The 13902-nt window shown below is 36.2% G+C and overlaps 1 protein-coding gene across 1 annotated transcript in view; it reads left to right on the top strand.

Annotated features, from left to right (window-relative positions):
* The window catches only part of GEN1 (GEN1 Holliday junction 5' flap endonuclease), a 32794-nt gene extending 26415 nt beyond the window's left edge, over nt 1–6379 (top strand). Inside the window, exons 13-14 of the mRNA XM_045447663.1 lie at nt 560–700; nt 1476–6379. Coding sequence (XP_045303619.1) covers nt 560–700; nt 1476–2788 — 1454 coding nt within the window. The 3' untranslated portion in view covers nt 2789–6379. The remainder of the gene's footprint in view (nt 1–559; nt 701–1475) is intronic.
* Nucleotides 6380–13902: the final 7523 nt, after the last annotated feature.

Genomic DNA, 13902 nt, shown 5'->3' with positions numbered 1-13902 from the left:
TCAACTAATATTTTCACTATAGTGTGGCTTCTCATGCAGCTTTGCACTCATGTAGGATAAACATAAGTACCTAACCTACTATTTATATACCTTATTGTAAATTCAACATGCAAGCATTCTCATTTTCATGTATCAGCCACTTGTGAGTCCAGTGAGCCTGAGTATATCCTCAATTCTGCTCTTTTCAGAAGCCACCACTAAAGAAAGTTAATGTTGTGGTTTTAGGAAACTGTCTGTTCCCACTCTTTTTCTGGAAATTTTAACACTCCTACTGAATTCAAACCAACTAACCTTATCTAAACAAAGTTTTCTATTCTGTAAGTACCATCTTTAAAGCAAGAGAATTTAAAGTTCTAATTTTGAAAGGAATCATTTTCCAGATCTTGCAAGGCAGAAGAAAATCAATTCTGCACTAGTATCAATAAATTATTAGAATAGAGATATTGTAAAGCAAGATGTGTAATGAATCGTCAATTTGCTCATGATTTAGTTACCTAGAAAAATTGAATTTTACAAACCTTCAGTTAAGGCTGTTCTTACTGCATTTTTAATCTTTTAGAACATTATGCTATGGAAGATAAACATGGAGAATTGGTTCTAAAAACAATAGAAGAATTATCGTTGTTTGAAGCAGCTTATCCCGAGATTGTTGCTGTTTACCAAAAACAAAACTTAGAAATGAAAGGGAAGAAACAAAAAAGTAAGTATCACATTTGATAGCTGTTTATACCACACACAAATGTTTAATGTTCTATTTGAATCTATCTTGTCTATATTTTCCTGAAAGTTCTATTAAATCAAGAGCTAGGATTATACTCTTGCTTCTTTGTCTTGAAATACTTCTCTTAAAAAAATTTTAAAAAATGTTTTTAATGTTTATTTATTTTTGAGAAAGAAAGCGTGAGCAGAAGAGGGGAGAGAGAGAGAGAGACACACACACACACACACACACACACAGAATCTGAAGCAGGTTCCAGGCTCTTAGCTGTCAGCACAGAGCCCGATGCAGGGCTCAAACTCACAGACCATGAGATTATGACCTGAGCCAAAGTTGGATGCTTAACTGACTGAGCCACCCAGGCACCCCTTGACATATTTCGTTTAAAGCCATGAGTAAACCATTCTACTCTGTGACTGCTAAATAAACCAAGTGTTAATAGTAATTGTACTAACCACTTAGCGAGCAACTAGTATGTATAACATCTTTTGGATTATAAATACATTTTCTTTATTTCCAAGAACTTGATGAGAAAAAAATTCAATTATAACATTGTTTCCAAAAGAAAATATTTTATAATATTTTGTTAATAATTATTTTGTTATGATTATAATATAGTTTCTAGGAATACACTGAGACAAAAAAAAGGCAAAAATTGCTCATACAGAAAATTTCTGATCTGCACTCTTTATTTATTTACTCAAGGTAGGGAAAATGAAATCGATTTTAATAATGCTGTATTTTTTTTTCTTTTCAGGCTTGAAAATTAAGCATAAAGAAAACAATTGGCCAGAATCAGATAATAAGAATTTCCAGTCACAGATGACTTTAAACCCCACATGTGACATCTTTTCTAAGCAGAATTCCAAGTTAAATTTGGAAATTACCCCTCATTGTCCATTATCCCAGAAATCTATTTCTGCATCATTGAATAGCTTGCTTTTACCTGAAGATACCCCTTGTTTGAATACACAAGAACATTTAATGTTTTCTCCAGGACCTTTGCCTATGCAGCAAATTACAGCTGTCAGTAAGTCTCTAATTCCAGAATCTACTCAACCTAGTACCTCATCCTATAATGTATCGGTGATTGCTGATCTACACTTAAGCACCATTGACTGGGAAGGTACTTCTTTTAGTAATTCTCCAGCTATTCCAAGAAACACTTCCTCTCATGGTTTAAAATCAGAACTTGAAACAGCCATCGCTGAAAATTTTAAAAATATCCCAGAACAATCGTCCTTTGCATCAGAATGGTGCACCACAGACATTAATGAAGTATTGGATAGGGATCTTCAAAAGATTGATGATACTGAAGAACATCTACTTTCTGGCATTACTGATTTACATCTTCAAGATTTGCCTTTAAAGGAACGAATACGTATAAAATCATCGTATCCTCCGGATAATGCACAACCAAATGACCTGAAGACTTTGTCCCTAGTTACCATAAAAGAATCTTGTATTGCTAACAATGGTTCTGATTGTCAATCACATCTTTCAAAGGATCTTCTAGGAAATCATTTGCAAAATGAATCTAGAAAATCTAAAGTTCTAAAAGGAGACTATCTATTTCAAGAAAACCATAAAATGAATACTTCTGTACCTTATTCTGTCAATAACCCAGTAATAGTAAAGACCTCCAGAATTGGACCATCAAATACTGCTTTAGATTATAATAGAAAAGTTGATGTGCAAAGCACTCAGAAAAGTGTAATAAAGAAGAGTGTTTGCCTTGACGGACATTCCTCTGATGAAGAAAGTGTCCCAGTGTTTGGGAAAGCTAAATACACAACTCAAAAAATGAAGCCTCGTTCTCAGAAGCATTATCCAGCCCCGTTCAAGAAAGATGATGCCAACAAGCTGAATAATCCTAAAATACATATTAAAGAAACTGAACAGTGTGCCCAGGCTTATGACACAGCTGGAAAGGAAGACTGTTTCCCAGATGCAGCTAAAGGTTCTCTGGGTTTTCTACAGCGTTCTAAGGACAAAGGTGACTGTGGTACTTGTTTGGGTAGTCCTCTTCCTTTATGTCAAAGATTAAAACTAAGGTTCCAAAACTCTTGAAATGAAATTAAAAATATTTAAATATAACGTAGTATTTTAGTACCATAAACACATAATCTCTGCATTTGGCATAAAAATGTAATGTGCTTCTGTATGTCATGAGACACTCTTTTCCATTTTTAATTAAAATTGTAATAAAAGACGTTACCTAAAACTTTGGTTTTAAAAGGTGATCCTTGTGAGAAAAACTTCAGATAATGTACATTTCTAAAACATACTTTTCCATTTTTATATCGTTCTTGATTTTTCTTTAGTTAAAGCTTTAAAATGTTAATACAGTACTAGGAAAATGCTTCATCTATTTGCTCACTTTTATTCATTTTGTTCACAAACCTCTAAAGTTTTGTTTTTTTTATTTCAGCTGGTTCCCAAGGGGATAACTCTTTGTAATTGCCTACTCTCTCTCAATGTCTTCTGTTGTGCTTTTCCTGAGAGTTGTATTTTCTCTCAATATGAAGATACATTTAGGGTGCTCTTCCAGTTGTGCTAATCTTATTCTTTTCATGAGGGGCAAAAATGGAAAAGGAGGAAGATGCTCAAAATAATTAGGAAAAATCATGGTTATAATGGCTGACTAAACTGAGGAAAGCTACTTCTTACATAACCCCGGGAGTTCACAGTATGCCAAATAGAAAAAGATCTGCAAGATAGAATGTATAATGAGAAGAGACTTAGAAATTTGCTCAGGATCACACAACTAATTAATAATGGTATGGGAACCAGGATTCTTTCCTCCAATTTATTGGCTTTTCTGTTTTCTTTTTTTTCTTTCTGTAGCACTTTATTTCCTTTCTTTTTAAAAAATAAAAGTGAATTTGTACAATATTAACTTCAATAACTCTATTAAGTTTTACATAAATTTATTTAGCATTCAAAAACTCTAGAGGTAACCAGGTTGGAAAGCAAAAAGTAAAACTGTTGTTATTTGCAGATGACAAGATCTTGTATCTACAAAATTCTAATGAACCCACTAAAAACTATTAGAACTAATAAATAAAAGATCAATATGCAAACATCAATTATATTTCTGTATACCCACAGTGAATAATACAAATGAAATTAAGTAAATTCTGTTCACGATAGCATCAAAAGGGATAAAATACTTTGTAATTAATTTAACAAAAGAAGTGTAAAATTTTTACTCAAAACTACAAAATACTGTTCAAAAAAAAGAACACCTAATAAATGGAAAGACATCTCATGTTCTTGGATCAGACCACTTGATATTAAGATGGCAATATTGCCCAAACTAGTTTCCAGATTCGATGCAATCTCCATCAATTCCAGCTGATTTATTTGCACCAGAGTACAACCTGATTCTAAAATCCATATGGAAATTTAAGGGACACAGAATAGGTGAAACAATTTTAAAAAAAAAGAAATGAGAGAACTTGCCCTTCCTGATTCTGATTTCAAACTTACTATAAGGTTTCAGTAATGAAGAATGTACTGTAATGTCATAAAGGTGGACCTATAGATCAATGGGATGGAATTGAGGGTCCAGACATACACCCTAACATTTATGTTCAATTGATTTTCAACCAGAGTACCAACACAGTTCAATGGGGAAACAGTTTTCTTTGAGAAATTCTACTGGTACTACTGGATATCCATATGCAAAAGGATGAGTTTTGAGCACTACCTCATACCATATTAACTCAAAAATGGATCAAAGACCTGGTTGCAAACTACAAAACTCTTAGAAGAAAACATAGACATACGTCTTTGTGACTTTGGATTAGGTAAAGATTTCTTAGATCTGGCACCAAAAGCTCAGACAACAAAAGTAAATACATCGTACTTCATTAAAACCAACAATTTTTGTGTTTCAGAGGATACCATCAAAATGAAGAAACAACCCATAAAAAGTAGAAAATATTTTCAAATGATAAATGTGATAGAGGACTTGTAACTAGAAACATGTGTCTCAATAGCTCTTACGACCCAAAAAAACAAATGAATAAATATATCTGAATAAACACTTCTCTGAAGATGTACAAATGGCCAGTAAGCACATGGAAAAACTCAAAGTCATTAGTTATCAGAAAAATATAAATCAAAACCACAATGAGATACTACATTACACCTAATAGGATGGCCAGAATCATGAAGACGGATAACAACAAGTGTTTGTGACGATATGGAGAAATCGGAACCCTCCTATCCTACTGGTAGGAATGTAAAATGGGGCAGCCATTTTGGAAAAAGTTAGGTGGTTCCTCAAATGGTTAAACATAGTTACCATATGATCCAGCAGAACCACTTCCAAAAATATACCCAAGAGAAATGAAGACCTGTGTCCACACAAAAACCTTTACACAAATGTCCATAGCAGCGTAATTCATAATAGCCCCAAAGTGGAAACAACCCAAATGTCCATCAACTGATGAATGGGTAAACAAAATGTGGTATATCAATACAGTGGAATATTGGCAATAAGAAGAAAATGAAGTACTGATACCTGTTACAATATGATAAACCTTGAAAGCATGCTAAATGAGAGGCCAGTTGGAAAAGATGACATGTATGATTCAATCTATGTACAAAATTCCAAATAGGTAAATCTATAATCTGTAGAAACAGAAAGTAGACTCATGGTTACCAAAGGCTATGGGGGATGTGGGAGAGGAGGGGAGGTTGAGGATGGAGAAGGGAAAATGAATGCTAACGGGATGGTTTTTTGGGGGAAGTGGATGGTTAAGGAAAATGTTCTAAAGTTGATTGCAGTGATGGTTGCAAAATTCTGAATTTACTAAAACCATTGAATGGTGTGATTTAAATAGATATATTCTGTGGTATGTGAATTATATCACATTAATTATATCACAATAAACAAAAACACATTAAAAACAAAAAGGAATTGTACAGCATTATACCTGTCCAAACTCTTTAATATCTAAAATGTTTATACTCTAACCTCCCCATTTATACACTGGCATCATTATATTATAGATTAGAAAACAAGTCCAGAGTAACAAAGAGGTTTTCCTAAGACTGGAGATGAAATTGTGGCTTATTTGTCTAGTATTTATTACATTATGCTATGTTTTAAAATTAAATTTGGAATACTTGTGAATTTTTGTGCTTTTTCTGAGGTTGTGATTTTATTTTTTTTGAACATTTCCTTAAATATATGTATAAAATGCTTTGAATCAAGTTTACCTGTTTTAGAAAAGTGTCATGTTTGTAGAGCACTCACTATATATAAAATCCTAGGCAAGTGGAATCCTAAATAAAGGCAATCAGTCCTCTGCTCTCAAGGATCCCACCTAAGCCTAATTCAACAGATTATGTGTGTGTGTGTGTGTGTGTGTGTGTGTGTGTGTGTGTGTGTGTGTGTGTGTATTTAAATAAGTTATTTTTTAAGGTAGGAATTTCAATGGTTAATTAAAAAGGTGAAATAGTCCAAAAGTATAGAGTGAAAAAGTCAGTTGGCTTTCTACCCTAATGACCAGACTCCAGTTCTTATATCTAGAGGCAAGCACAGTGTCTAATTTCTTGTAGATCCTTCCAGAGGTGTTCTGTACCAATATATTAATGTATCTTAGAAATTATTCTGTATCAATAAATATGATGTGTTTTACTCTTTAATGACTCATGTCACTCCATGTGTATTTTTGCCCAGATGCCTAGAGATATGTCAGATGTGAATGTCATGTTTGATTTTAACTATTGGTAAATGTACATTAGTTGAAGCATTTTTGAGTCTCTAAGGCCATCTAAACTATGGAATGTCAAATATGTGAACTAAATCAGCTGAGTGCCTCTTAAACACATTGATTTTGTTATAAGTTTCCTTTTAAGAATCCTCCATATATCCTTTAATAGTTTAAAAAATTATAAATGATATGCATTTACTGTACACATGAAAATAGTAAATTTGCTTCGAAGACCAGACATTAGAAAAACTTGACAGTGTATTTACCAAGAATGGCATTTTTCTGGTAAAATAACCACAGTTTAAAGTTTGAGCTAGCACTCACATATTTTAGTAACCTAAATTTTAAATGCCCATACGATGTACATATTTAATTTTTTTTCAAGGAAACTATACTTTTGATTTTAATTGGACCTTATTGCACAGATGTGTATACAGCTGTCTCTATGTTCTGAGGTTACAGTTGCACAACCCGGGACTACTATTGAGCTGTCAGCACAGAGCCCGATGCACGGCTCGAACTCACGGTCTGCGAGATCATGAACTGAGCCGAAGTTGGATGCTTAATGGAGTGAGCCACCCAGGCGCCCCCTCCCAGGACTAGTATTGAAGGAGATGACGGTGAAATTTTTTAAAATTAATTTATTTGTTTAATTTACATTCAAGTTAGCATATAGTGCAACAATGATTTCAGGAGTAGATTCCTTAATGCCCCTTACCCATTTAGCCCATCCCCTCTCCCACAACCCCTCCAGTAACCCTCCGTTTGTTCTCTATATTTAAGTCGTATATTTTGTCCCCTTCCCTGTTTTTATATTATTTGCTTCCCTTCCCTTATGTTCATCTGTTTAGTGTCTTAAATTCTTCATATGAGTGAAGTCATATTTGTCTTTCTCGACTAATTTTGCGTAGTATAATACTTCCCAGTTCCATCCACCTAGTTGCAAATGGCAAGAGTTCATTCTTTTTGATTGTTGAGTAACAGTATATGTATTTTTTCTGTATATATGTATATAGATAGATATAGATAGATATAGATATAGATATAGATATAGATATAGATATAGATATAGATAAAGAAGATGTGGTATATAGGTATATACCATATATGTGGTATATAGGTATAACCACATCTTTATCCATTCATCAATGACGGTGAAATTTTACTTTGGAGTAATTGATTTTGTTTGAAACTGCTCACCTGATCCTACACCCCATGCTAATTATCTTGATTATGTTCTCAGAGATCTAGCTAAGGACTCAATTCCTTTTTCACTTAACTGACTTTTTCCTTTTTTGAAGTATAGTTTATGTACACTAAAATCCACTCATTTTCAGTGCAAAGTCTGATGAGTTTTGGTTAAGTGTATACAGTTGTATAACTTCCACCATAATCAAGCTATAGAAAAGTCTCATCGTCCTCATGTTTCCTTCTTTATGCTCCTTTGTAGTTAACCCTCTCAGATTACCTTGATCCCAGACAACCACTGATACTTTCTTTCACAATGTTTTGCCTTTCTAGAATTTCTATAAATGGGACCATTCAGTATGTAGTCTTTGTGTTTGACTTTTACTTAGCACATGTTTTTAAGACTTATCTAAGTTGTGTATATTAATACTGTTCCTTTTCTTGAAGAATAGTATGTCATAGTGTTAATATGCTGCCATTTTTTCCTCCATCAGTTGATGAGAAGTAAAGTTGGTTTTTATACTTTGGTTATTATGAATAATATAACCATGAATATTCAGATACAGATCTTCAGATGGGCATTTAATTTCTCTTTGATAAACATCTAGGGATGTTTGGGGATGTAGGGATCTTTGGTCAGCATATGTTGAAATTGTTAACCTACTGCCACACTCTTTTCCAAAGGTGCAGAATCATTTTGTGTTCCCACCAGCAATATGTGGGAGTCCTAGTCACACCATATCATCACCAAAACTTACTATGGTCAGTCTTTCATTTTAGCCATTCTATTAAGTGTGTAGTGATATCTCCTTTGGCTTTATTTTCATTTTCCTGAAAACTGGTGACAGGAAGGATCTTATGTCCATATTACCCATTCATATATCTCTTATGAAACTGCAATTTTTTCTGGCCAATTTTTGATTGGGTTATTTGTCTTCTTGTTATTAAATCATAAGGGCTCTATTTTTTCTAGATATAAGCCCTTTGTTAGATATGTGCTTTACAAATATTTTGTCTGAGGGGCGCCTGGGTGGCTCGGTCGGTTAAGCATCCGACTTCACCTCAGGTCATGATCTCACGGTCCGTGAGTTCAAGCCCCGCGTCAGGCTCTGTGCTGACCACTCAGAGCCTGGAGCCTGTTTCAGATTCTGTGTCTCCCTCTCTCTCTGCCCCTCCCCTGTTCATGCTCTGTCTCTCTCTGTCTCAAAAATAAATAAACGTTAAAAAAATATTTTTTTTTAAAAAAACAAATATTTTGTCTGAGTCTGGCTTATCTTTTCATTTTAACTGTGTGTCTCAAAGACTGAAACGTTTTAAACTTTGATGTTTATTTTATTATTTTTTGTTTTCAGTAGCCTATTTAAGATGTCTTTGTCTAACTCAGTGTCCCAACTAATTTTCCTGTTTTTTCTTCTACAAGTTTAATGGTTTTTATCTCTTATATTTTGGTCTATGATTCATTTTAAGTTTATTTTTGCATGTGAAAAGAGGTAATGATTGAAGAACATTTTTTTCTCCATTACAGATACCCAGTTGTGCCACCACAGTTTGTTACAAAAACATACCTTTTACCTCATTGAATTACCTTGGCTCCTTTGTTGAAAATCAACCATGAGTGTAGATCTATTGCTGACCTCTCTTCTTTCCGCTGATCTATCATTCCAGTACCACACTGGCTCAATTACTGTAGCTTTATAGCAAGTCTTGAAATCGGGTAGTTTACCTTTGTTCATTATTTACATTTTCCTGTCAAAGTCACCAATTTGGCTTCCATGTTACTAAAGTTAAATAGTCTCAAATTTACCTTTCTCCAGAGTTTGGGACTATTGAACTTTTTGAAAGTTTCTCTTCTCTTATTTTTCATTTAACCTTTGATGTAGTTCCAAGTCTTGCTGTAACTGGTACCTGGTTCCAAGTGAAGTCACTTGGATAGTGCACATTGATTGACCCCAGCAATAGTTATTCAAATGCCAGGGACTGCCAGGAAATACAGGGTGGCGTAATACCCAATTTTTACTTGCAAGGAATTGACAATCTAGAGCAAGATAGGGAAATGTGGAATATTTATATACAAGAATAAATTATATTGGCTAGCACAGAATTAACTGTTGAATGAATGGAATAGGCAATCTATACTATACCAGTCTTCCAGAGGAGGGAGGATTCTTTTAGCAAACATGAGAGTTGACTGGGCTTTGAAGTATAGGCAGAAATTTGACTGGCAGGAGCAGGATTACAAGCAGAAGATGTTTCAGGGGATGAGGGAATAGGTTGAAGTAACCTGGGCTTGGAATAAAGGGTAAGAGTCGGCATGCTTATGGTGAACAATACATTTCAACTGTGGAGTCTTACTTGGAACACCAGTGTCCATGGAACAAATCACTACGCAGGCAAAGAAATGGCCAAGGATGGAGAAGTGATGAGGAATCTGGAGCAGAAAGCCAGCTAAGATATATTAGGGCAAAGGGAAAAATGAACAGGACAAAATGTAGCAAAGAACCTGACCAGGATGCTAAAGGATTCTGACTTTATAAGTCACACATGGATAGTTTATATGCGAGTTCAGCAATTCACACAAAGTACCAAAGGTGCCTCTGTGACCCAGCCTGGTCATAGAGGAGGAGGAAGACAGTGAATTTAAAATTGCTGGGCAAGAGGGAAAAGGAACATTTCTTGAGCACCTACTATGTGCAAACTAGGTTTTTCACAAGCTTTTTATTCTCTTAACAACTCTGTAAAGACTATATTTGCAATATTTTGAATATTCAGAAGCAAAAGTAATCCTTATTAAAACATTCCTCCAGGGACCTGCTTATCTTGATCTGTTCACTCCCAGCATCCAGAGCTGTTCTTAATTTGGGATTTTATAAGCTGGAAACCCGAAATTAGTTCAGAGTCACTGATCTGGGTTGCTTTTGCTCAATATCTAATATAGGCATGAATGGATGAATTTGGATGTCAGTTTTCAGTTTCTCCTCCTGAAGGATTTCTCCTCTTTCATTATTTGGATTCTATCAATCCTTTTTAAAGCCTTCTATGTTGTTCCTGTTTCTTGCTGATTTGGTCTATGATGTCACTTGTAATATAGACTTTTATGGCTTGTGTACGTGTTCCTCACTTCATAGACTGTTGTGTTAGGGAGGCCTTGCTTTACTCCAAAATGCACTTTCAAAGAGCTGCCTCTCAGCTACCGGAATCCCAGAACTGGTTTCAAACTAAGGTCCTATTCTGGCGTAACTACTCTGGGCTTCGTATGATCAGTCTTTAAGTTTGGGGGTTTTCTTCCACATCGCATAATGAAGAGGACCCTGCTTTTTGAGGGGTCACATGGATCATGTTTTTGGACATGCCTATTTTCTTCTCTGCTCCAGATTTTCTATGTGAACTTGGGGGCATTTCCTAACTTTTTTGAAACTCATTTATTCAAATATTTATGCAACAACTGTTATGTGACAAGCATTATTCTGGGTCCTACAGACACAGTGGTAAATGGTATACTATAAGATTGTTTCAACATATTGTAGATATTGTAAAATGGCTGCCACCATTGACACCTTATGGGCTGTCAGCTATGCACTTACCATCATTTGGAAGGAGAGCAAACTCAGATTTGGATTTAAGCTGAGTGTAAGCAAACATTGCCCTTCAGGTAAAAAATGTGGACACCATAATACTCTGCTAGGAAGCAGTGTGAGTGTGGGAGAAATGGTTTCAGAAAACGGAAATTCTGTCTGCATGTTAGCATTGTCAGAAAAGGGATCCTAAAAGATAATGGCATTTAAGCTAAGGTTACAATCCTGGAAAAAATAATGTGCTTGTTCAAATAGAATTGGCAATTCGTGTATCATTTATCAGCCATTTAACATAAGCCACTTAACTGAGAACCTACTTTGTACAGGATTTTCTGTGTATAACAGCTAGCTGGAAGCCTATGTAGTTTAAAAATAATTTTCCCAAACTACCCAGATGGAAAAAGCTTAAGCTGGGACTAGAACTCAGGTCTCCTAATTCCTTACAGAACGAAATGCCCTATGTTTCCTTACTTCATTGAGTTCTTTACTCAAATGTCAGCCCAAGGAGCCTTTCCTGACCTCATCTAAAATTACTTCTTTTAACACTTAGCACTACCTGACATTATAAACATTTTTAGGGCCTTTTTCATTGCTTCTTTTCCAAACCAGAATGCACACTTGATGAGGGCAGGGGCTGAGTCCTTTTTGTTCACAGAGCACTGGAACGGCGCTCAGCATAGTAACTTCTAGCTGTGTGCATGGTCCTCCCACCGGGAGCCTGTGCCAGCAGTGGCTTCACAGTCCTTGCAAAATACGGTCTCAGAACCCCAGCCTGGCCCACCAGGTTGGGGCAGTCTGGCCCCCACCCATCTCTCCAGCTTCAGCTTCAGGCATTCTCAGCCATGAACCTTGGCTCTAGCTGCCTAAGTCCACTTGTTATTCCCCAAACATATATTTATGTCTTTACTCATGAATGTCTCACTGCCTGAAATCCTTGCTCCTTCCTTATTAGCTGGATGACTTCCCTTCATCTATCAATGACCAACTCAAATGTCATAATAACTTCTGATTCCAACCGAAACTAGTTGCTCTAGTTGTGCCCCCCAAAAAACTATGCATACCTCCGTGAGAGTATTTATCACGTTTCATTGATTCATTCAACAAATATTAGTGGGGTGCCTTCCACATAGGAGGCACAGTATTCTTTAAAAATGTGTCCATCATTTTCTAAGGCAAGACTGAGAACTCTTTCAGGGGTCAAGTCTTATTTATTTTTGTAGCTCTCAGAACTCTGCACAAAGTTTGACTCTGCTTCACCAACTCTCATTTACCCATCAAGATTCACTGTGAATATGGTATTCTCTAGAAAAGTTTATATAGCTGGTTAGGGATCCCTACAATTTCTGATAAACTTCTAAATTATTACCTGCAAATAGGTGTGTGTTGATTCATTTGCATTTTTGACTGTGGCACCAGCTGCGAGCACCTGTTACTTTTGAATCTGTAGCACCTAACAGAGGAGCTGGCACAGGAAGCTTCAATGAATGGGTGTGGACTTCCTGGTGGTGAATTCAGGGTCTTAGTGCCTCCATTCTCTGTGGAGAAAGATCAAATCTGATTGGATGGCTCCCTTCATCAGCTTGATCCCTAGTCCCCCTTAGTCATTTTAAGATGCCATGGTGAGATGCCTCACTTTCTGAAGTTGGAGAGGCTAAACCAACTGCTGCGTGTTTCTGCTGTGCTGGTAGCACTTCGGGTAAAACAGTATAAATAATATCACTGAAGGCAGCCTCCTTTCATCTGCAGATTAACTGGGCAATGTTTATCACCTTCTTAGCCAGGAAAAGCTTTTATCAGGCTCAGCTAACAGCTTGCATTAGCCTCTTACAAGGACTTGCCACATTGCCTTTAAACTGACATTCTGCAGAGTCAGCCCCGGTACGAGTCCAAAGAAAGTGGAATCTTTTCTGATGACTGTCAGAATGGATGGTGTATCTATCTCCAGGCTGGAGAAATTCAATAAATTGCCTGTTTGGCAGTGGAGGGGAGAGTCATCAGTAAAGGAGGCTGACCCTTATGTGGGCAGAATGACTGAATATTTTGCTAATGTTCAGAAGAGTTCTTTTTGTAAGCACCATGGCAAAACTTCTTTAACAGAGGTTAAGTGTTTGAGTTTCGTCAGCATTATTCCATGCCAAGACCTGAAAAGGTAAATGTTGACCTCCCCAAATGGCAAAAATTGCCTGCATATTTAGACTTCTTTGATCAGAGACCCAATGAAAGTATTTCTATAGTGTTCACCTCATCATGACTTAAATCTCTTCATTGACCACTCACTGGCCATGAGTGAAGTTGGAAAGGGCTGTCTCCCCTTTGAATCTGAAAATGAAAATGAGTGACTTATTCAGTGTCCATGGGAAGGTAGACTATCCATCCTTTCCCTTTTTGTTTTGCTTTGTTTTCAAGTAATACTGGTTGCAGTAACTGCTCCAGTGTAATCGTTATTGCTGAAATCATCTGCATTTCTATGACATGGAGAATGGTGACTCCGTGAATGCCAGATCCCAGAAGGCTTATTTTACAGGGTTGTCCAAACACAGACATCTCCCGTCCAGGCCCTGTGAAGCCCCACGACTTCACAGCTGGGATAGTTCTATGTGAGGTGTCAAAGGACTCAGTACAACCAGGTCTACATCCTGTGAAACAGACCAAAGGACACCCTTTAACCTCAGAGGCAGTGGTCTGAGTAATTGTC

Source organism: Leopardus geoffroyi, chromosome A3 (genome assembly GCF_018350155.1).
Source record: "Leopardus geoffroyi isolate Oge1 chromosome A3, O.geoffroyi_Oge1_pat1.0, whole genome shotgun sequence".
NCBI classification, from domain to species: Eukaryota; Metazoa; Chordata; class Mammalia; order Carnivora; family Felidae; genus Leopardus; species Leopardus geoffroyi.
The sequence above is the reverse complement of the archived record's forward strand: the minus strand, read 5'-3'. Positions and strand labels throughout refer to the sequence as shown.